The following is a 24362-nucleotide window of genomic DNA, read 5'->3' on the forward strand; positions in this document are numbered from 1 at the left end:
AGAGATAAGTTTGAGAATCACTGCCTTACAGTCTATTTTCAGTAATATAAAAACTGTAAAGGTTGAATTGTATAGGTAAATATTATTACAGAATAATATGCATTCTGTTTGTTGTTGTTTAAAATGTTACTTATATTATATTACTTTTGCTGTTGATTTGAATGTATTTAAACTGTATTTTTGAGAGGATAAGAAGTGTTTGTCAGTCAGGAATCAGAAATTGATGGAATCAACATGAAAACATTGAAAATAAAATAAAACTGTTCCGAGGAGTATGCAATTAAACGTTAATCAAATTGAATTTATTTATTTATGTGACCAGTAGACCAGTGTGTTTCAGTTGCAAATACAACCTAAATAAGTTACTACATTACTGGTATGTGTATACAGTTTGAATGGGACATAGAATATATAAGAAAGAATATATTACAAGAATGATATTTTTTTGAAAAATAGACACATAAAATTGCAACAGTTCTACAAAGGAATTCACAGATACTACTCCAGTATTCAGTCTGAAAATAGACATTGTTCTTATATACATTAGACAGGCATTTATTTATACAGTGTCTCTATACGCAGCAGATGTTTGTATCACGTTTTAGGCAGCAAAATGTGCTTCTGAACTGAAGGGAAATTGTGTTTTATAAATAAATACATTTTCTGTGATCACATTTTAGGGCTGATTCTAAAGTTTGGTTCCCTGTATAACATTTACCTCACTTATACAAACAGGTACATGCACACAACACGAAAGAGATACATTTTCATTTTTACTTTTTAAGCAGTTTTGAGCTGTCTCAAACTACATTGTAAAAATATGTATCTATAATACCTGTCTCCTTTATCATTTATACCACAAAGCTTGATTAAAAACATGTGCAAAGGGTTCATCTTCAAGTTTACATTAAAGACATATTCCTTTGTCATTGAGTAAAAGTGCCCTTGGGAGTGAGGTAGGGAGATTACATTAGCAGTAAATATCAGAAATGTGCCTTGCCCTGTGTGGGTGTCTAGACCTACCTTGAGTCTGTTTGGATCATAGTTTGACATCAAAATAAAATTAGTTCAAAGGGGCGTTTATTTTCATTTATTTTTTGCGCGCGGTGATTGTTGTGGGGATATTTGGTCCGAGCAAAGTGCTTCCTCTCCTTCCTGCTTCAGTAAAGTCGTTTCTCGTAACTGCCGTCGGAAAAAAAGAGATGCACAGTTTTTATGAGTTCCAATAAATATTTCAGCTTTCATTATAGACAGACATACGAGCAGATGTACTTACATGGCACATAAGAATATCTAGAAAGTTAGCATGAAGAAGAAAAAGAAGAGAGAGGACAACGTGATATGGCTAATTGCTACAACGAACGTGGCGAGGACTGAAAATGTTGAAAACGCACAGCTTAAGGTTTGACATGCAGCGAGATGTTATAATGACACAGATTACAGCTACACACGGCGTGAAGGTTACACTTACGAGTGAAGGCCGTGGACCCCGCCCTCCATCTGTGCCGACATGGTTCTCTTCTCAAACTTCAGCTCCCCAGAGTACATCATTGACCTAGCACACACGTAGAACACCAATGTAAATAAATCTGCTATTTACATAAAGGACGAGCACGAGACACAGAAGAGGTAACGTCATCATTATTGAAGATTGAGTCTTTATATCAACTTTTATTACTGCAGCAAGATACTGGACTTTTATGATCACAATGGCAGCAAGGCCTATAAATCATAAGTAAAGATTTTAATAAGCACGCAAACAGACTTGAATTAGTTTCTACTTTTGAGTATGGAAGCAGGAAGATTTGGCCCGGTGATGACAAATAACCCTATTTCTGTGCTTCGGATGATGTTCCAGCATTTATATACTGTACTATAATGTGTTTGATTGAGATGGAGGTTGGTATCCATGATGTTTGAGCCAATAAATGTATAATATTTACTGCCTATTTACTGCCTGCTGAATGCGCAGATTGTGTCATAGTATTTCACTTTTATTTATACAAAGCTGTTCTGTTTTTTCCCTAGTCTGATCATTCTCTTACCTGGTTAAATAAAGGTAAATAAATAAATAACATTGAATGGAAGTTTCTGTTGATAGCGTAGATAGAATGATTCCTTTTTAGAACTCAGCCATACTGCTTGTGTTTTTGAACTTTTCTTTTTCGCTTTTTGCCAACAAACTGCCACTTGACTGACTCTGTAGTTTGTTCTTACCGTAATATTGACAGACTCTTGGCTCCTATGTCCTGGCAGCCATGTTGGATGCCAGCGATGAGGTAGGGCACAAACTTATGAATGGAGCCTTTATCCTGGACTGAGCCGGACACACCTTGAGCAACTTTGATCTTATCTCCTTCACTGGAAAAGGAATGGAACACATCAACGCAAAGTTCATTTAACGGTGCTGTATGTATGTATGTATGTATGTATGTAACATTTCTAGTGCCACCTGCTTGTCTCCATGTTACTGACTAGTTTTTGTCACCTGAAATAACGCTTCTGGCTGTTGCTTTTCTCCATGGCGTCCAAAGAGCCCATCCCGCGGTATTTCTTCAAGCGCACGCCGTCAGAAAAGAAGTACTCTCCTGGAGCTTCAGTGGTGGCGGCGAGCAGGGATCCCATCATCACTGCAAAACAAGTGCTACAAGTCATATAAAGCTGGCAGGGCAATGCTAATAAACCAAATTAAAAATGAGATAGGAATTTGACTGATTTAACAATAAAAACAATACTAGGTCTGTTTATTATCATCATATTTTTTGAGTAAAGATGATTAAAATGACATGTAAAGCGCACAATCAGATGTGAGTAATCATATTTCAGTCTGATCATGGTACCTCTGAGTATTCACAGGAGATTTAGTAGTTTGCAAGTTGTTTCAATGTTCTAAGCGGTCCAGAATTCAGATCATTATCATATTGCTGTGGATGTGAACATAGCCAGTGTTAAGTGCATATGACAGGTCAGAGCAGTGGGGGTCGCGAGGCATGTGCTGGGGGTCACGAGGCATGTGCTGGGGGTCGCGAGGCATGTGCTGGGGGTCACGAGGCATGTGCTGGGGGTCGCGAGGCATGTGCTGGGGGTCACGAGGCATGTGCTGGGGGTCGCGAGGCATGTGCTGGGGGTCACGAGGCATGTGCTGGGGGTCGTGAGGCATGTGCTGGGGGTCGCGAGGCTGGGGGTCGCGAGGCATGTGCTGGGGGTCGTGAGGCATGTGCTGGGGGTCGTGAGGCATTTACTGGGGGTCACGAGGCATGTGCTGGGGTCGCGAGGCATGTGCTGGGGGTCACGAGGCATGTGCTGGGGGTCGTGAGGCATTTACTGGGGGTCGCAAGGCATTTACTGGGGGTCGCGAGGCATGTGCTGGGGGTCACGAGGCATGTGCTGGGGGTCGTGAAGCATGTGCTGGGGGTCACGAGGCATGTGCTGGGGGTCGCGAGGCATTTACTGGGGGTCACGAGGCATGTGCTGGGGTCGCGAGGCATGTGCTGGGGGTCACGAGGCATGTGCTGGGGGTCGTGAGGCATTTACTGGGGGTCGCAAGGCATTTACTGGGGGTCGCGAGGCATGTGCTGGGGGTCGTGAAGCATGTGCTGGGGGTCACGAGGCATGTGCTGGGGGTCGCGAGGCATGTGCTGGGGGTCACGAGGCATTTACTGGGGGTCACAAGGCATTTACTGGGGGTCGCGAGGCATGTGCTGAGGGAGCGAGGCATGTGCTGGGGGTCGCGAGGCATGTGCTGGGGGTCGTGAGGCATGTGCTGGGGATCGTGAGGCATGTGCTGGGGGTCGCGAGGCATGTGCTGGGGGTCACGAGGCATGTGCTGGGGGTCGTGAGGCATGTGCTGGGGGTCGCGAGGCATGTGCTGGGGTCGCGAGGCATGTGCTGGTGGTCGTGAGGCATGTGCTGGGGGTCGCGAGGCATGTGCTGGGGGTCGTGAGGCATGTGCTGGGGGTCGCGAGGCATGTGCTGGGGGTCGCGAGGCATGTGCTGGGGGTCACGAGATGATTTCATAATGTAACTTTAAAATAATGACAATGCATTACATCTATTTATTTTATTGAAAGTATGCTTTAGTGAATTTTGGTCAGATAACATCATAAACTACTAAAATATATACAAATAAACCTGATTTTAAAAGATGTATAACTTGAAATATACAAACGTCTATTTAATTTTACTGTGGGGGTCAGTTGTATGGTTATTTCTGGGGTCCCAGCCTGAAACGTTTGGGAAACCCTGGGTTAGACTACATATTTCACTAAAATATAATTCACTTAATTATCTTTATTATAAAAAATCTAATTTAGGAGTTTTCCATTGTTTGACAATTTTGGTAATAAATGTACTTCCTATAAGTGATCTGTTCTTCTGGATCTACCTCTGGATCTACCTGCGTTGCACCAATGAAATTTCCCCATGTGGGACAATAAAGGAATATCTTATCTTATCTTATCTTATCTTACTTCTTGGTTAGACATAGGAAGAGGCAATTCCATAACTGTTACCTAGCAACCATAATGTAAACACGGGCCATAGCTCGTTGATTAGGTTGAGATCACGTGACATCACAACACTCAGATGGTGGGCTGCTAATATGAATATCTTTAAAATGCAGATTTTTGTTCTAATAAAACGATTCTTAGGTTTAATGAAGAGAAATCATTAGGTCCAACATTTGTGAATTTCATGGCCAAGTCCTAAGCATCAATGGAAAAGGTGTTCTTGCCCCTGATCTGAGGTTATCAAATTCTAGAACGTGAACGCAACATATTTTACAAAATAGTTATTACTTATTTGACAAATAAAAATATATAATAATAACTTCACTTTTAAAATAAACGTTTAAACTGTGTGCTGTGTTTGTAAATTGTCATTGCATCGGCACTATTCCACTAAACTGTCTGATAAACATGACATTATAAGCTATTACTTATTTATCATTGTGTTCAAATTGCAAAAACACCATGGAACAAAAATGTAAAAAAAGAAAATAAAAAAACAAAACAAATAGTGTCGTACCGAATGTAAAAAAGTCTTGATAATTTGACAAGGACATCACATCTTTTTCACTTCATGATGTAAATAATGAAGTTGGAGTCTCTCTTCTTACAACACTAATATCACATTACGCAGTCAAAAAAGATGTAAAATAAAATAGAATGTCTCAAGAGCAAAACATCTGAATTCATGAGCTTAAATAATTTGCATAGCTATAATTACATACCTGTAGATGCCCCGAGCGCCAAAGCTTTGACCACATGTCCCACTGTCTGTATCCCACCGTCTGCGATCACAGGCACCCCAAAACGCCGGGCGTACTCTGCTACTTTGTACACGGAGGTTCCCTGAGGTCGCCCGCACGCCATCACTGCAAAAGAAAAGGTCTGTATCTAAAAAGCCCAATTCTGTGTTCTGCCTGGACAGCGCTGGCCTGCTCCTACCTTCCTGAGTGATACAGATGGAGCCGCAGCCCATTCCCACTCGCAGAGCGTCCACGCCAGCGTCAATCAGGTTCTTAGCCTGAGCGGCCGTCACCACTAGAGACAGAAAAAAGTATTACAATGTTTAAAACTGAGCGGGAGACAAGTCAGAGTTGTATGGTCGAATTTGCTGTTTAACTGTCGGATTGTGGATTCGTTGACCTGGTTTATAGTTAATTTCTCTATAAATATCCACACGAAACAAAAACTGGCACAAAGTTCAACGTCTTCTCTGTCAGCACAAATAAAGAAAAGTTAAAGTTTCGGTATTATTCCACCCCAAATATGTGATTGTTAAAAGGACTTAAAGGGGCTGTACCCGTTTTGCTGTTCAAAATGAGACCACAGTGTGCTATCTGCAACTGATAATTGATCATTTCTTCTCTGCAAAGCTCTGAAAGTTGTAAAAAGTGCTCATAAACTCAACGCTGTGAATAATTAGTGAGTTTAGAATGTGGTGAGATAAGGAAAAGTATAAGTGAACAATAACTTTGGACAAAGAGTTTAAAATGAACTCGATCTGTCTTTCATGTCAGTTTCAAACAAATAATGAGCTTGATATTAAACCAAAGGTGATTTTAAGGTGTAAATTCTACATTGTTTTGGATAACATAATTTCTTTGGACGTTCTGCACTGCTGTCATAAATGCTCTAAAATGCTGAGAGGTCACGAGTGTAATGGATACAAACGGATGAGCTTACCGTTTCCACCCACCACCTGCAGCTCAGGGTATTTCTGTTTGATGTAGTTGATCATATTTATCTGATACACTGAGTTCCCCTGTGAAGAATCCTGAAATTAAAATATAACAAAACAAAAAGTAGAACAAAAAAAACCTTTATGGGAGCATACCACTTCTTCAAATCAAACAAATTAATAATTACCTTTTCAAAATAATTAAGACCTATTACTTTTGCTGTTAAAATTAATCAATTTAATCACCATTAATTGCATTATATCATTATCTAAATGTATTTACGCAGATTTTCTTTAAGAAATGTTAATTATTTCATTATATCACAAATCTAAATGAAAGATTTACAAGCCCTTAAAAGGTGTTTTATGTTGAATCTGTGCGGTCCCATGTTTCAGGTAAATGTACATTTGGGCTTCGAGGCCCTTCACTGCTGCTTGCGGGTGTAACAGGCTGGGATGGTGACAGACGTTAGCCGTTCGCTTTGGCTTGGCATCTTCTAGCGTTCTGCTGTAGTTTGGTCAAATACTTGTCCCATTTTCCTTGTTTTAGTGACGTTTCTTTTTCATGTTTGTTCTACTGCGAGGCACTTGAATTCAGGCATTTGAGTGACATGACCACAGAGGAATTCTATGTGTACATTTAACCATGTGATTTTGGTGCTGCTTTTATTGGGTAACACTCACTGTGTAATCTAAGTATGTGTTTGGTCAAAACAGACTGTGTGATTAATTTGTGTTAATTCATAATGAGTTATTTCATTTAATGAGTTTCATGAGTTAACACGTTCACTTTGACAGATATTAGATCTACAGTATTAAACCATATTCTTCTAATACGTGCTGAGGAGCAGTCCTGGTAGTAGTAGTAAATGTTTGTGTGTAAACTTCTTGTACCTGTCCCTGATGAAACATATAAGTGCATCCTGTGAGACCCACCAACACGACGACGTCCACCCCGGCCTGCATCAGGAGGTCCAGCCTGTACTTGTCGTCCTCCCTGGTGCCGATGGCCGCACCACACAGCAGCTGCTTCCGGGAGTCCTTAGAGGCCAGGGGATAATCTCGGTTCTTTTTCAAGTCCGTCCTTGCGATGATGGCCACCAGCTCGTCACTGTCGTTCACAATGGGCAGCTTGCCTTAAAGTGGTCAAATACAAACATGTTAACTTCAATGACAGATTTACACAAGACTGTTCTTTCATGTGTTCTTTACCTTTTTTGCTACGCTGTAGAATATCATTGGCTTCTTTTAATGTCACTCCAGCTGGTGCAACTACTAAATCTTCTCTTTTTGTCATTGCCTGGATTGTCAAGACAATAATTAAGAAGAAAACAGTGGTTTGAAATAGGGCCTGGGACAAAATATAATACATTTTGTAATTTACTGCAATATTGTGGGGTTAGTATTGATATGTTTTATTTACCAAAAGATGAAACAAAAATTATAGGCTCTCATTTAATAACTTATACGTGCGTATACAGTACATCTGGTATATGACAAAATGAGGCACTCCCCATATACGGCAGGTAAAGGCGGGTGTATGATATACACCAATGTCAGTAAATGTTGGCATTTAAATCACAGGAAAACAACTTTTAACTGTATAGAGCTTATTGACTCATAATATATTTGTTACTTTGGATCAGTTGAACCCAAAATCTATTTTTTATTAAACATTATGGGCAGGAGAAACCTTCTTCATAGTGTTTCTTTGTTGTTGCTGCAAAAACTTTGAGAAGCCAGATCCCAGAACTAAAGCCTGGTTCTGTTCAACCAGCTCTGTCGTTTAGCCCTATGTGAGCACAGCTTTATAACCCACACGTACTTCTGCCAGGGGTCTGTCGTGGTCCTTCTTAGACAAAAAGTCTATGTCTCTGGATGTTACTATGCCGACCAGCTTGCTGCCCATTTTCCCGGTCTCAGTAACAGGAATCCCAGAGAAGCCATGTCGAATCTTGGCCTCAAACACATCTCCCACCGTGTGGTGTGGGCTCATCACTACAGGGTCTGTGATGAATCCCTGCTCAAATTTCTGTCAACAAAACACAAGTTTATTGTTCATTTTGATCCCCATTAGCCTCACTCTTTGAGTTGAGGTAAAGGTTGTAAAAATATTACACATTTAAAGTTCCCTTACCTTGACTTTGCGCACTTCATTGGCCTGAAACTCAGCAGTGCAGTTATGATGGATAATCCCTATGCCACCCATTAACTAAAGCACAGCAAAAGGTGTTTTTATAAAAACATGCACAATGCACAGCTCGGACAATGTAAGCTGTATGACACTCACTGCCATGGCGATGGCCATAGAAGACTCTGTCACTGTGTCCATAGGAGAGGAGATCAGAGGAGTCTTCAGCGTGATCTTCCGCGTCAGCGCAGAAGTGAGATCCTACACGTGCAAGTGAGAACAAACCATCAGTTATTCGAAATAAAAAAGAGCAATTACCACATATTTACCTCATTACATTTACATTACATTACATTACATTACATACACCAGACAACCTACATGTTGCCTTTTGTGCTTTGTATTTCGCTGTGAACGTTCATTTGTGTGGTGCGAGACACAGGTGTTAAGGCATATGAGCTCAGCAAGAATATAATTAAAATGCCCAAAGGAGTTCCTATAATAAAAACAATTCAAGTGAAATAAACAACCTCTTGCCAACAACAGCTTTGTGTGCTGAGCACAAGGGAGATCTAACACTTGAACCATAACATTCATATATTGTGTTTACATTCTGCCAGACAGATGAAACAGCAGTGGTAATGTCTTTAAGGACCCGTAATGTGTAGTGGTGATGATAGCACAAATACTTACCACCTCATCTGAAGTAAAGTCTATGAAGCCAGGGAGGATGAGAAAGTCACTGTTAGGACACAAAGGAGCTGTGGTAAGAGCCATGGAGCCAGACAGACAAAACCTTGTCATTAGGTAGTTATCTGCGGACAGGGTGGGCCATATGTTTCCATACATAGGAAAATGCATAACGTATATGTATATATATTTTTTCTGCTTCCCCAGATCTCTCCCCTCTTGATCTCTCTCTTTGGGGCACTTGAAGGCCATGGTGCATCAGGTTAAGATACAAAACATATAATTTTCACCATTACAGGCATAACTCCAACTGTGCTAATGAAAGTTCATCAACAGTGGAAACTGCATATTAATAATATTAATATGTGTTTTAATTTGTGTTGAAACAATGGTAATCATGTAAGATAAGATAAGATATTCCTTTATTGTCCACACATGGGGAAATTTCATTGTTTTATATAATGTAGGGCACATTATATAAATCATGTTGTCCAACATAACATTTCTATTTTTCCTATGAATGGAAACTTATGGCCCCCCCTGTATATACATTTTTTTAGATGTCCTTTCTAGCCATTCCTGAAAAGTACAAGTTTAGGCCCTGGTGGTTTTGACATAATACAACAGTTAGCATTTACCCTCCTCACAGCGCTAAGCCCTACATATATCCTCCATTAAGAAAAATACACTCTCGTCCGTCCATTACTGCGCTGCATTCAGAGCATCCATTCATCCTTGAAAGTCGTATTAGTCCCAATAATCCCCCATACTATCATCGGGCACATGTGTCAACGCCAATATGAATAGAAAGCATTGCATAATAACACTTTCTTTATGGATGTAGATAGATGCATTTAATACCACGACACAAAATCTGAGCAAATCTCACTTGTATGTGAGGCCATCTCCAATGGCAAAGAGCTGCTGCGCTGTCAGGCCATCTTCTGGGACGTAGCCAGTGCCTCCGCTGATCAGGTAATCTGCCATACTGTAAGAAACACCAGAGCATGTTATGTATACATGAAAACTAACAATAAGTACCATTTGCCTTTAAGAGCCATGATTGAGCAGTATTTTATTAGTGCAACAGACAAAAGGGGAAATGCTATCATGAGAATCTGTTTTTGTCAATGGAAAGTTCTAAAGAGCTGTGACGGCAGTGCGCTGTAAGAGGATTTGGTTGGCGGCCAAGTACCTGGTAAACATGCTCGTTACAGCAATAGGGGGCACAGCCAACACACTAAAGCCACATTATACCCGAACCTACAGTAGGCCGGTCCCAAGAACATTTTGAAGTGCAAAAATATTCTAAATATCTATCAAAATATAACAAATGGATTTTTTGTTCTATAAATAAAAGCAATATTTTTGGGGGTTCACCATTTAATGTGTGTAGGTTTTTTGCTTTGTAGTACAATATTCAGCTGATTTTAGCTGTAGAGTTGAATAAGTAACTTCTATTACTATGACTTACACTGAATAAGAACTAACGTGTTTCAAACTTCTATTTATTTTTTCAGCTCATAGTTTTTAATAATATACATTTTGAGGATGATTTTTGGGATTATGCTTCTTTACTATAATTGTATCAGTTGCTAAAGCTCAGATCTTATTGTATTATATAAAAATAACAAAAGAAATCCAACTAGCGCAAAGAAAATGAACACATGATAAATATGCAGCCCTATTAAATAAAACTATTCCAGCTTTATTTATTGAAAGTGGATATAGTATCGTAATTATTGTGACAAGAAAATCGAATGCTGGAAATTTGGAAGATATATAAAGATTGACTTGTGACCATATTTTTTTCCTGTTATTTAGATTTAGACTAACATTTCAGTCTTTTATCAAATCTCAAAGCTCCAGGGCAAGTTCAAAATGTGTGCTGTGAACTATTTCTTGATCTTTATTTAACCAGGATGAGGAGTCCTTGCCCCAGAGGGGAGGAGCCTGTACATATTTATAGTGGTGACCATATATATATACCTTACATATATATATATATTTATAAGTCACCACTATAAAATGATCAAATTGATCAACCCCAATGTGCACAGTGGGACTACATTGTCCTTTTCTAGGTTTAACGCAACAGGACAGTGGGGGGGAGTTTGAAGTAAATTTTAATGACATAATTTGTTGAAAATTATCAAAATCTGCAGAGCTTAGTGGTCATCAGTCCCTCTGGATTCTAAACCATCAGTATCTGGCAGGAAAAGTTCCGTATCGGCCGATCTCTATTAGGGGTCATGACCTTTACCCTCTCCAGCCTGACTGACCTCTCCGGCTCATATCCGGCCTGGATCCGCGTGGCGCTGTATCTCTGCGCGGCCGTCTCGTGGCCGTGGCTGTGCGCGGGGGGGTGACTGAAGGCTCCATAGGCGTGAGGCTGCTCCCCGGCGTCGCGATTTATGATCCGGGGCCGCGCTGGCTCAGTGTCGCCCACAATCCTCCGGTAGTCGATCTGGTAGTTGTCTCTTTCTCCCTCTCCAAAGCGGTCAAAACAATGACCCTCCATCTCTTGGAAATCCAGGGTTACAAGCGTCCACGTGCCACCCACCGGCTCACAGTGTTTCCCAGTCTAATTCTATAACTAAAATTCCATGTTGAGAATCCAAAACTGGCAGCTCTAAAATGTTCCAACACCAGCGACAAGGCGGCAATTAAAAGAGATAGACAAGTGCTTTAAGTGCACTCCTTTCAGACACACCTGACAACAGAGAAAGCTGTCCCACCATCTGTTCCTCAGCGCTCCAACGGCCCAAGACAGTTTCACCTTAAAAATGCAGATTTCATCAGAGCACTTCTTGGAATACACTTTCAAAAATACAATTCCACGATTTAATTGATAGAGAATTTCAAATTGGATCAGAAAAAGCGACAACAATAAATGTTCGTAACGATGCAATAAAAAAGGTCTGTCAATGGAAAGTGTCACATTAGAAATGCAAATCCGTAAAAAAATCTTCTTCCACATTGACTATTTCAACGTTTTTAAAGTTGACACAGTTTTTAAAGTGGAAAAGGGCTGGCAATGTCCTTCTTTAGACGTATCTTGAGCATCATACGTAGAGACATGTCTAGCCTGGCTCTGGACTTGTTGTGCAGAGTAGTCAAGAGGTGCAGCCCAGGAGAGCGGGCCCCTGGAGGCTCAGTGGTGGTGGAGACGAGAGAGGAGCCGGCTGCTGCCTGGTCCGCTCTCCCTACTGTACTACATGCTCGGCTTAACTCTGTTTCTGACAGTAGCACACGTCACTCTCCCACAAAGAGGATTGAGAGCATTAACACAGGAGGGCAGGGTGGGGTAGGGTGGGGGCAGGCGGGCGGCGAGGCTGAGGAGCGTGGCTCAAGATGGCACTTAAATAAACTCCCGATCTGAGGATTACCATGGTGTGAAGATTCCTGTTCTACTCAAGGAGCTCAGGCTCAAGGTGAGGGGAGGTGATGTTGCCAAAAAAATCTCTGGTAAAGTTGGGGTTTTAGCACAACAGTATGCCAATGCACACCTGATTAGCATCCAACCAACTTTTCAAGCTGTTAAAAGTGCGTAAGTAATTACGATTTTTCTAATTTTGCCTTACATATAAATATAGTTTTACAAAAATCGAGTAGGTGTTTGTGGAGAAAACATTGAAAATCTGTAGAAAATGACAGGAAGTGAATATAGATACAAAGTTAATGCATACTTTACACAAAAGAAACAACTTTTTTGACCCTCTTAACAACAATTCAACAAAATAAAGGTGCTCTCATATATTTGTATTTGCTGCATTTCAGTTCAATGAGTAGTCCAACCTGTCATAGGCACTTTAAACAATCTAATTTTTGTTTTTTGTTTTATAAAAATAGGATTGGAAAATTGACTTCCAAAACAGAGGTGGACCGGCACTGTTTTTTAAAGGGGACATAAAATATAAAAACAACTTTAATTTATTTGTTTTAATGTTTTCCCTCATGAATATTTTAATTAATTCCTGCATATTTGAGTAATTTCATTTTATGTTTACCAAATTACATTTTTACTTTTTTATGAAGACATGCTAATTTTAAACGTTTGTAGGAGATAATATATTATAAGATATCTCCATCATAACCGCGTCTATATGTAATCTATCATTGAGTCTGTGTTTATGTGCGTTTACATCAATCTGTCTGCTCATTGAGATTCCTTAATTGAAATCTAATTGAATGAAAATGGAAGTGTGTGTGAGGGGTGAGTCTGTTGCCTGGGATGCCTTCCACACTTCATCTGCAGGTGACTCACTGACTCACTGCTCTTGACAGACACTCAGCAGCTCTGTGCTCGGCCACCTCTGTATCGAAAAGCATTAAATCATTCATTCACAACCATCACTTGAACTAAGATTAAGTAAGCGAAATAAAATGGTGTACTTTAGAATAGCTACAAAATAAAAAATAAATACAAAATTCCTTAATTATTTATGTCATTTCTTTTTAATAAAAAAGGTAAAAAAAGTTTTCTAAAAACAAACAAACAGAACATGAACTGAGAGCAAAACAAATATAAAAACAGAGATCCAGTACACATTTAAACAAGTGTAACAAATCCCAGTGAGTCAAATTTGTCTTTTTCCAAATTACATTTGAATGTTATTTTTTCCATTTGTCTAATTTCTATAATGTCAGTCCAGTCCTTGGCCGCCGTGAAGGTTTTGCGTCATCCATTTCTTTGTTATGGTCTTTTTTCCTGCCACCAAAAGCACACTCCTAAGGTATCCATGGGTGGGATGTCAATCAGTTCTGTATTCTTCATTAATTCTTATTTATTGTTCCTCCAGTGCCTTTCAAGTTTGACACGTCCAATGTGGGTTGGATGTGAAAATTCCAATCGCTCAGATTAGGGTTCCCTCAGAGTGGTTTACAATCAGGTCCATAAGAAGGTGCTATAACTCCCTGGTGGAGCATACACATACAACAGAGTCCATATCTGCCCTCCTTATCTTTACATTCAAAACTGTGTTCAAAAGCTATTTGGTTTGAAATCAATATCGCAACTCCCGTCCTGTGTTTGTCTCTGTATGATGAGCCTTCCGCTGCCTTGTCTTTGTTTCACACATTCACCGTCCCTTCATCAGCGAGCGTTTGATATATTTATTACTTTCCATTAAGGTCTGGACCAGTGTTCCTCTTTACCTTTTGATTCATTCAGATTTTAGTTATTTTTCTGAAACAACAACAAAAAACAGACTATAAATATCACAATAAATATCACAAATAAGCTGTATACGTATGATCTATGTATATTTAAATCTAAAAATAGAGATTGTACCCAGTTCCTCCATCAAAACAGGCTGGTGCTTCTTCAGAGCGTCATAGAAGGCCGCTTTTGCCCTTTCGCCGCCCGACCGTAATGTGGCAGAGTAGAGCTCTCGGATTTTGGCTTGACTCGTCTCTTTGACTTGAATGAGGCTGTAGGTTTCATTGTGCACCATGTCCTCAAGTTCTTCTGCTATGACCAGGGCATTGGAGACTCTCTGGATAAGGACAGCTCTGTGGTCATCAACAAACTTGGCTAGAATACAAAAGAAGAAGCAGCAACAACATAAGACAATACCATTTCTTTTTAAAATGTTCTCTAAATGCTGACTATATCCCTAAAGAAATATGCTTGCTTAATTTGTGTTAAAAGCCACAGTACAATCATACGTTTTAGTTGCTCTAGTGTTTGTGCAGCTCTGATGTTCCAAGTCTCCTCTGGTGCTCAGTCTGCAGCAGGGACAGAGAGGAGCAGTTGGTCCTCAGACCTCAGGGCTCTAGTGGGCGTGGCCAGTGTGTGAGAGCTCAGCCAAATAAGATGGAGCCAGTCCAAAAAACAATATAAGAATTTTAAACTTAATCCTAAAAGTCACAGGAAGCCGAGCAAGCACAGGGCTAATATGGCTAATATACAGAGAGGACTGGTCCAAGAAATTAAAAAGAGGGTCTATAGATCCAGTCTAATGTAGAAGTTATACAAGCTTGTATATTTTGTCAAACTCTCTTGGCTATGCTCACCATGTAGCGCTATAGAAAGCTTGATCAGACCACAGTGTAACCTGTTTTTATAGTTTAAAATTACAATAATCTCAAAAGCCAATCTTTTTTTGAGAAAGGATTGATAAATGAGCTCAGAGAGCAAATTGTACTGTTAAAAACGTTTAAAATGTTCTGGTAACCAAAAACAACAATTGTTTTGCTTGTCTTTGGGTCCGTCGGGAAAAATGCCTTCATCTTTAGAAGGAGCCTCGAAGCTCATCAGTATCAGGGGACCAAAGCTCTTGAAAAATGTGTCCATGATAATATAGTTTCCTCTGCAGTAGGAATTAAGAAGATCAGACACTCGACTTGCATTTCTTTGTAAAATAAGTGATAGTTTTTAACATGTCTATAACTTATTATAACATATACATTTCTTTCTATCAAAAGGGAGATTTTGCGTCTCAAGTAAATGTCTTTAAAAAGTCACAATCCCAAAATATGTGTCTATTTATATGTTCAATCCTGTTTTTTGCGACAGGGACAATTGGCAGAAACATCTTTTGTGGAAACATTTAAAGTTTGCTTCATGGATTTTGTAGCTTTTGTAGCTGGAGATATTTTCAATAAAAGTTAACTTTAGGTCCCTCTCCCATGTTTTCATTCATGTCGGAAAAGATAATCATCCTTATTTTGATATGTTATAAAACTTGTATCAGATTATGTTTTAACTAACTACTTTGTTTTCATACCTTTTTCTCTTCTCGTCATTGTTTTACCAGAAACACTCGATGAGGCCTGAAGAAAATGGCATATATATATATATATATATATATATATATATATATATATATATATATATATATATATATATATATGTGTGTGTTTTTTTTTTTACTTTTTTGAATGTTTGACATATACGATAATTTACAATAAACTATCAATACAGACCATTGATTCCTGGTTTCCTTCTTCGTCTGATCTTTGGGCCCTGACATCATTTAACTTAACTGGACCTTCAGAAATATAATTACAAAAATAATAATAAAAATAAAAACATATTAATACATATGGTGCAGAGTTATGACAGTACCTTGCTCAGTTGTTGAATCCTACAATATAAATAAATAAAATAAGACAAATAATATAAAACATTTAAGTTGATAAAGGTTAATACACACCAGTATCGTCAGGACTTCATAAACTGTCCGCTGAATGTCCTTGCTGTGTTTTGAGAAGAGCTGTTCAGTTATTTTAAAGCAGTCTGGAACAAAGTGGTCTGTCAGTAAATGTTCCGCACAGCCACGACAAACCTTTACTCTGTGTATATTATTACATTATTACCTTTAAAATGTGGCCTCATGTCAGGGTTCTGGTCCCAGCATTTCTTCATGAGACCAACTGCATCTGTTATTCCCACCACCTGAAGGCTCAGCAGGTCTTCACATAGAGGCCGGTCTCCTTCAGGAATCCTCAGTTCTACAAGAGTATAATTAACCCCTATAAAGAGACATGGACGAGGTGGTGTTTGAAAGGGAAACATCGAAATTGAGAAGGACAATGTATCGAAATGAGATAATATTGTAAAATAGGGAATAGACAATAGATAATATTGTAAATGCATTGCAATACAATGTAAATACAAAATTTTAATATTGAGTATATTGCTTAGGATAAAAAATACTACAAAAAGAGCTGATTCAAATAATAATACTAAATAATAAATAATAAAAATAATAAAAAAGGAAAATTGTAAACTTTCAAATAATGGTATAAGGTCTGCACTTTTATTAAATTTGGTCTGATAATTAAAAGAGAACCAAGTAACATTTTCACCTTATTGAAAGTCCATGTGTTTGTGAAATATGTATTTTTGTGGGGTTATAAGTGTCCATTGTCGCCCCTGCTGTCTCTGGACAGATATCCAGCCTTCCAACCTTTGCAGACATTGACCTGAAGAAAACTGTTTGGGAAAAAACATCTGTTGTGTCTGTTCTCTGCAATGTATTTTCCCGAGGGAGCTGCAGGGGGAGCTCTACTGCCAAAGTTACTTAGTTCTGTTTTAAACCACCACTAATAGGTTTAAATCTATGTTTTAATATTTTTAGTTATATTGACATAATATCATCCGACTATTGTTATCGGTGTTAAAAAAAAAATATATATATAAATATATAATTTTTTGTCAATATCACCCAACCCTACCGTTATTAATACCATATTTACCTTGATATGGTTCTTTTCCAGTGAAGATGGACCAAATGAGGATGCCGTAACTAAAGGCGACACATTGAGAATATTTAAAAAAAATATATATATACATATACACCCATACATATGTACACACACATACATACAAACAAACAAACAAACAAACAAACAAACACACACACACACACACATATGTGTGTATATATATATATATATATATATATATATATATATATATATATATATATATATATATATATACATATGAATAAACATATACATGTCTGACAATCTCTCCCTGCATCATTTCTGCCTCTCCCCCCTTTTTTTTTTTTTCTCGTGTCATGTGTAGTGTCTAAGATGCATTAAAAGAAGGAGGACATTTTACGAGTGTCTCCACCTTGGGACAGAGATGCTGTCCAAAGGAAACCACCTCTCATGAGTCCTGCCAGCCTGACTGTGTTTCGGTGCATGTACATTTCCCCTACTACACTGTGGTGTATTAAAAACTCCTTGACCAAGTGTGGAAATGTTGTAAATATGTTGTTTTTAAAAATATGTTTATTGTATGAGATACCCTTTTCAGCCCGTGTGGGGAAGTTGGGTGTTGTTTTATTGCTTAATAAGTCAGGGTTGTTGCAAAGTGGGATGAAGTTAGATATGGGCAAGTGTGGAATTTTGTTATATCTAAATATAAAGTTATTACAGTGCTCCCTACAATGCCGTCCGTGTTACCTGTATGTGTCGAAAGCTCGCACTGGTTCATATGTCGTCTTGAAGGCTTCCGGAGGCATGTATGGAAATGTGCCCTGAGGTCCAGTTTGCATATTTCTGCAATTCATCTCAACACTCATGGAGACTGTGGACAGGCCAAAGTCTGCCACCTGCACACATACAACACACAGTAGAGTTGAATTAGGCATCATTAAGAATAAGACTAAGATTGCGATTTACATTTTAATTTGGTTGAAAGTGTACATTTCAAACGCGTCAAGGAGCTTTAATGTTTGAGAGAAGACTGAAATCTGAACTGAAAAATTAATTCAAGAATTAGAGGCCTTAACTACAGGTTTAGCAGGTTTAATATACAATAATACAAGAAATGTTGTTGTTTGCAAAGGACTTAAATGCTTTCATTCTTTGCAATTTGTAGGTGTAATACCACTTTGTCCATGAGTGACAAATCGTAGTCACCTGCACTACGATTTTCAAAATCAAGATGTCTCAACATCCATCGAAACGGCTTGTATCAATATTGATGAATATCGTTGTTTACAATGAACACATGAAATGATGATCCACTTGTGTTTTAGTTCAACATTAAAAACCTGAAAAAGCATACTGTTGTTCTCCTTCTCTCCTCATTTTAAAAGGGCCCAGTGCTCAACCATGTTAATATTATTTTAAGAATCATATGAACACGATGTATACTTATATTCGTTTCACAGAACCACACCTTTGCATTGAGCGTATCATCCAGGAGAATATTATTTGGCTTTAGATCCAGGTGCACAATGTTCTTGAGGTGGAGAAAGTTCATGGCCAAGGCAATCTGGTGGACAAGTCGAAACGCCAGGGGCCAGGGCGGGGGTCCGGACAGTTGTTTCTGCAGAGACTCGATAGACCCCCTCCTCATGTACTCTGTGACCAGTCCCCTCTCTCCAGAAGGGCCCTCATAGATCCCATACACTCTGAGCACAAACTCATTCGATCCCAGGTCCATGAAGCGAGCCTCTCTAAGCAGGATGTGGCTAAGGGGTGGAAAAGGGGTACATAATTATAATCATATTTTAGTATTTTACATTTATGTCGGTGTAATCCCTCATTCGTCCAGGCGTGTTCCATAGTAGAAAAAGCTTCAGTTGTAGTCATCTGGACTCAGTTTGAAAAAATAGACGTTTCGACTCTCATCCAAGAGTCATTGTCAATAACAGAATTTAGGTCGAGAACTCCGATATTAATACTGTTCTGTGGTAAGACCCGCCCATTGGGAGGAGCCTTCCTGAAGTAGAAAGAGTTGTTTGTTTCAACAGAAACTCCCCCCTTGTATCTACCGAGCTAGCCTATTCAGAATCTTAATGGGCTGTTAAAACCTCTTTGTCTTTGTGAGACCCTGGCTCAACCACCCTGAGTACCTGATTAGCATCTGAATGTCCTTTACCTTTCCAGGGGTTCAGTAACCCATTATAAATAACAGGAAGATGAAACCTAAGCCCTCCATTTCTGTTTAAAGAAGGTCTTTCTTTTTTAACAAAAATAGCTTCCTTGACTCCTCTTTCAAACCATCTTTTCTCCCTGCTTAAAACCTTCACCTCACCGTCTTCAAACGAGTGATTAGAGGCTTCAAGATGGAGATGCACGGCGCTCTGTGGTCCTGAACTTGTATTTCTTCTGTGTTGATAAAGCCTCTTGTGTAAAGGCTGTTTGGTCTCACCTATGTAACGTTCTTTACAGCTTTCTTCACTGCATTGGATCGAATAAACTACATTGCTCTGTTTTTGAGTCGGCAACTTGTCCTTAGGATGAACCAGTTTTTGTCTTAAAGTGTTTCCTGGTTTAAAATAAACAGGGACTTCGTGTTGTCTAAAAATTCTCTGCAGTTTTTCCGACAGGCCAGACACATAAGGGATAGAAACACCCTTCCTTCTCTGTTCAGTTTCCCTTTTGTCCTGCTTCTTGGTTCTCTTCACTCTGTTGAGAGCCCAAGCGGGGTAACCACAGGCTGAGAGGGCATTTCGGACATGTTTTTCCTTTTTCTTCTTGCCCTCTGAGCTGGTGGGCACACCTTGAGCTCTGTGTTGTAAGGTTCTGATCACCCCCAGCTTGTGCTGTAGTGGGTGGTTGGAACCAAAGAGCAGATACTGGTCCGTGTGTGTAGGTTTCCTATATACTTCTATTTGGAGTTTCCCGTCCTCTCCTCTGATCGTGGAACAATCAAGAAAGGCCAAGCGATTCTCCTTAGCGTCTTCTCTTGTAAACCTAATATGTGGGTCCACCGCATTGATGTGATCAGAGAAGGTTTCCAGCTCTTGTTTCTTGATTGTTACAAAAGTATCATCGACATAGCGGAGCCACAGTTTTGGAGCTATGCCTGAGAATGAGGACAGTGCCTTCTTCTCAAAGTGCTCCATGTACAGGTTGGCCACTATGGGAGAGACGGGCGAGCCCATGGCACAGCCATGAATCTGTCTGTAAAATTGTCCCCGGAATTGAAAGTAAGTGGTGTTCAGACAGATGTCCAACAGTTTACATATGTGTTCAGGTGTCAGTTTGGTCCTTTCCTGTAGGGTGGTGTCTTCCTGCAGTCTGAAGACACCACCCTACAGGAAAGGACCAAACTGACACCTGAACACATATGTAAACTGTTGGACATCTGTCTGAACACCACTTACTTTCAATTCCGGGGACAATTTTACAGACAGATTCATGGCTGTGCCATGGGCTCGCCCGTCTCTCCCATAGTGGCCAACCTGTACATGGAGCACTTTGAGAAGAAGGCACTGTCCTCATTCTCAGGCATAGCTCCAAAACTGTGGCTCCGCTATGTCGATGATACTTTTGTAACAATCAAGAAACAAGAGCTGGAAACCTTCTCTGATCACATCAATGCGGTGGACCCACATATTAGGTTTACAAGAGAAGACGCTAAGGAGAATCGCTTGGCCTTTCTTGATTGTTCCACGATCAGAGGAGAGGACGGGAAACTCCAAATAGAAGTATATAGGAAACCTACACACACGGACCAGTATCTGCTCTTTGGTTCCAACCACCCACTACAGCACAAGCTGGGTGTGATCAGAACCTTACAACACAGAGCTCAAGGTGTGCCCACCAGCTCAGAGGGCAAGAAGAAAGAGGAAAAACATGTCCGAAATGCCCTCTCAGCCTGTGGTTACCCCGCTTGGGCTCTCAACAGAGTGAAGAGAACCAAGAAGCAGGACAAAAGGGAAACTGAACAGAGAAGGAAGGGTGTTTCTATCCCTTATGTGTCTGGCCTGTCGGAAAAACTGCAGAGAATTTTTAGACAACACAAAGTCCCTGTTTATTTTAAACCAGGAAACACTTTAAGACAAAAACTGGTTCACCCTAAGGACAAGTTGCCGACTCAAAAACAGAGCAATGTAGTTTATTCGATCCAATGCAGTGAAGAAAGTTGTAAAGAACGTTACATAGGTGAGACGAAACAGCCTCTACACAAGAGGCTTTATCAACACAGAAGAAATACAAGTTCAGGACCACAGAGCGCCGTGCATCTCCATCTTGAAGCCTCTAATCACTCGTTTGAAGACGGTGAGGTGAAGGTTTTAAGCAGGAGAAAAGATGGTTTGAAAGAGGAGTCAAGGAAGCTATTTTTGTTAAAAAAGAAAGACCTTCTTTAAACAGAAATGGAGGGCTTAGGTTTCATCTTCCTGTTATTTATAATGGGATTCTGAACCCCTGGAAAGGTAAAGGACCAGGGAATTCAGATGCTAATCAGGTACTCAGGGTGGTTGAGCCAGGGTCTCACAAAGACAAAGAGGTTTCTAATAGCCCATTAAGATTCTGAATAGGCTAGCTCGGTAGATACAAGGGGGAGTTTCTGTTGAAACAAACAACTCTTGCTACTTCAGGAAGGCTCCTCCCAATGGGCGGGTCTTACCACAGAACAGTATTAATATCGGAGTTCTCGACCTAAATTCTGTTATTGACAATGACTCTTGGATGAGAGTCGAAACGTCTATTTTTTCAAACTGAGTCCAGATGACTACAACTGAAGCTTTTTCTACTATTTTACATTTATAGAAATTATAAGTTGTGCTCTGTTGTGTTTGAAGTTAGCTATCAGGATGCTGGAACAGAAAGCGGAATCAGTCAGTTCTTGTGTTTCTTGTGTATTATATACAGTAATATAATGAACATTTGGTCCAAAGTCATGAAAAGTAACTTCATCAATTTGTTGATTATAGTTTGTGGAACATGTCTTCTCATCTCACTAGAACTTTTTAATAAACAGGCAGATACACTTTTTATCCGGTGGTTATAGCAGCCGATATATAAATTGAGAAACTTAACAGAAGAAAACAAAAGTAGTTAGGGCAACTGTAAATGGTGAAAAGTTTTAAATAGATAGAAATAAGAAATATATAAATCAGCCAACATTCTTAGGCAATAAAAAAACTGGAAGACAAAATTATTGATTGGGCTGAGGAAAGTTATTTAGAAGAAATATTTACAAAACCAGTGGGAATTGTAGTTAGAGGGTCCAAGAGAAATGTGTTGAAACGTGTCTTTAAACATAACTTTATTATGCTTTAAACAAGATTTATCATTAATTATTAGACAATATGTAAAATGTCTGTAAAGTGAATCAAGTGCAGAAATATCACCTCATACCCTTGAAAGTTTCCAACATGACCTTTTGTTCCATTATACTATGAACAGCTCTTTCTGTAATATGTTCTACCAGAGGTGTTGACTTGCGATTTTGTCAGACTTAAGTCACTATTTTGATGACTTGAGACTTGAGTTGATAAAATAGATTAAGATTTGGGACTCAACTTGGAATTAAAGGCCAGCGAATTGGGACTTGACTTGGACTTGGAGCCCTGCGACTTGAGACAAAAAATACCAGTTTCAGGTCTTCTCTTTACAGTTGATTGTTTAAGATGTACTTTTAGTGCCTAATTTACTGGTACATAATATACAAATATATACATTGAAGAAAGAAAAAAGTAATATAAATAACAAAAATATCAGTTGTATTCAGTAATTTGGTATAATGACTTAAAATGTACTGCAAGTTGGCCACTGTCCAGGATGTACCCCGCCTAAGGCCCGAAGTCACTGGGATAGGCTCCAGTCACCCGGGACCCCGAAAGGGAACAAGCGGTAGAAAATGGATGGATGGACTTAAAATGACTAGAAACTCAGAATTGTACTTGAGACCAAAGACTTTAGATTTACTTGAGATTTACAAAACATGGACTGTTTTTTACTATAATACACTTGAAAAACACATTCACAATATTCATAAGTTTCAGCTTCATGTTCTGCGCAACATTTTGAGGACCATTCCCCATTCACAAGAAAAAATATTTTCAAATTCTATGACTATACGTTTTTTTCTAATTATGACTTGGTTTAGTGGGATAGAACCTGTGGTAAACTACAACTGAATATTTTTCTATCTGTGGTTAATATTTAGCATAGTTTTACAACTGTGAACTTAGTTTGTGAAGGAATTCTGAAAAAGTAAACTTTATAATTACAAGTAGAGCTGAGTTCTCAAATGGAATCCCTCCAAACGAATGTCATCATGTGCTATGTGCCAGTGAAAATACACAGACAAATTACACAGAACTGACACACTTTTCTGACAGTTTTAACAATAATTCAACAGTATAGGCAAAATGCTGAGTAAAATTTGAAATATTATCATTTTAGTGAAATGTGAAATCTAACCTGTCATATGCATTTGAATAATTAATCACTATGGCAACGGTCCTCCTAATTTCTCATGTTCTGAAACCCATGGATCTTGCCCACCTTTAAATAAATACATAAATAAACATACATACATCACAGCCTAATATTGACAAAATACCTGGCATCTTTCTTGAGTATTTTGACCGCCACATCGATGCCCATGTCTTTGTGCCTGGCCTTGTACACCCGTCCGAAGCCGCCCCTGCCCACCTCGTGCCAGTCTGCGCTCAGGCTCGCGCGCCGGATCACGTGGGTCACGGGGTCACAGCGAGGAGGCAGCGCCATCTTCCGGCCGGCCCGGAAAGCGCAGCGCACGGCAGCTCAACAGCAGGTGGGGGCTAGCTACACCACCGCACGATACTGCGTTTACACATGGGAGAATAATACACCGGTAATACTTTTACTCAGTGCTTTATAATTGTATAAACAATGCCAAATGACCCTGTATAAATATTCCAAAACGCTAAATAAAAGTAAAAAAGTTGCAACGCTAGCTTAGCATTACTGAGAGCATTTAAATATGAGTAAACCATGATGCAATTGTGGACCACATTAGCTCAGACAGATAAAGCAACTGATTAAGTCTTAAAAGTGTTCAAATAACTTGTTACATACCTACACGACAGCAGCGGTTGGTTGGTTGGTTGGTTATTATTTCAACGAAGCTTGTTCCCTATTTTCATTTTCTCTCGAGGTTAACGTG

At 39.4% G+C, this 24362-nt stretch overlaps 2 protein-coding genes across 4 annotated transcripts; both read right to left on the reverse strand.

Moving 5' to 3' along the window:
- Positions 1-336: 336 nt before the first annotated feature.
- On the reverse strand, positions 337-12228 carry impdh1a (IMP (inosine 5'-monophosphate) dehydrogenase 1a). Of its 3 annotated transcripts, none has more exons than XM_072434933.1 (16): positions 11287-12228; positions 9894-9992; positions 9008-9056; positions 8474-8575; positions 8321-8395; positions 8009-8215; positions 7396-7483; positions 7120-7319; positions 6189-6267; positions 5448-5543; positions 5231-5374; positions 2489-2630; positions 2218-2361; positions 1472-1555; positions 1277-1293; positions 338-1182 (listed from the first exon to the last, which is right to left on the reverse strand). In XM_072434933.1, the coding sequence occupies exons 1-16, from the start codon at positions 11523-11525 to the stop codon at positions 1091-1093; spliced, it is 1857 nt and encodes a 618-aa protein (XP_072291034.1). In that variant the 5' UTR covers positions 11526-12228; the 3' UTR covers positions 338-1090. The 3 variants fall into 3 exon arrangements, with proteins under 3 accessions (XP_072291035.1, XP_072291034.1, XP_072291033.1); XM_072434932.1 differs by having other exon boundaries at positions 339-1182; positions 6189-6279; positions 11287-12227; XM_072434934.1 differs by lacking the exon at positions 1277-1293 and having other exon boundaries at positions 337-1182; positions 6189-6279.
- Positions 12229-13641: 1413 nt separating this feature from the next.
- LOC140348513 (receptor-interacting serine/threonine-protein kinase 4-like) lies at positions 13642-23974 on the reverse strand. The gene is made up of 9 exons (XM_072434444.1): positions 23778-23974; positions 18651-18945; positions 17930-18078; positions 17210-17259; positions 16328-16483; positions 16165-16247; positions 15736-15781; positions 14298-14540; positions 13642-14192 (listed from the first exon to the last, which is right to left on the reverse strand). Exons 1-9 carry the CDS (start codon positions 23942-23944, stop codon positions 14185-14187), a joined length of 1197 nt encoding a protein of 398 aa, XP_072290545.1. The 5' UTR covers positions 23945-23974; the 3' UTR covers positions 13642-14184.
- Between the last annotated feature and the right edge of the window lie 388 nt (positions 23975-24362).

The sequence above is a fragment of the Eucyclogobius newberryi genome, unplaced genomic scaffold, assembly GCF_026437365.1.
Source record: "Eucyclogobius newberryi isolate DKJ021-1_F unplaced genomic scaffold, fEucNew1.0.hap1 SCAF_7, whole genome shotgun sequence".
Taxonomy (NCBI): domain Eukaryota; kingdom Metazoa; phylum Chordata; class Actinopteri; order Gobiiformes; family Gobiidae; genus Eucyclogobius; species Eucyclogobius newberryi.

What these genes read in the sequence shown, in the direction of transcription:
- impdh1a (XM_072434932.1), bottom strand. Translation starts at nt 11,525, where the DNA reads ATGGAGGGTCATTGTTTTGACCGCTTTGGAGAGGGAGAAAGAGACAAC. An exon ending in ACGACAGACCCCTGGCAGAA is followed by an intron (nt 7,484 to 8,008) that starts GTACGTGTGGGT and finishes TTGACAATCCAG; the next exon opens with GCAATGACAAAAAGAGAAGA. An exon ending in TCTACAGCGTAGCAAAAAAG is followed by an intron (nt 7,320 to 7,395) that starts GTAAAGAACACA and finishes GACCACTTTAAG; the next exon opens with GCAAGCTGCCCATTGTGAAC.
- LOC140348513 (XM_072434444.1), bottom strand. Translation starts at nt 23,944, where the DNA reads ATGGCGCTGCCTCCTCGCTGTGACCCCGTGACCCACGTGATCCGGCGC. An exon ending in CGAGCTTTCGACACATACAG is followed by an intron (nt 17,260 to 17,929) that starts GTAACACGGACG and finishes TGTCGCCTTTAG; the next exon opens with TTACGGCATCCTCATTTGGT. An exon ending in ATGAAGTCCTGACGATACTG is followed by an intron (nt 15,782 to 16,164) that starts GTGTGTATTAAC and finishes CATTTTCTTCAG; the next exon opens with GCCTCATCGAGTGTTTCTGG.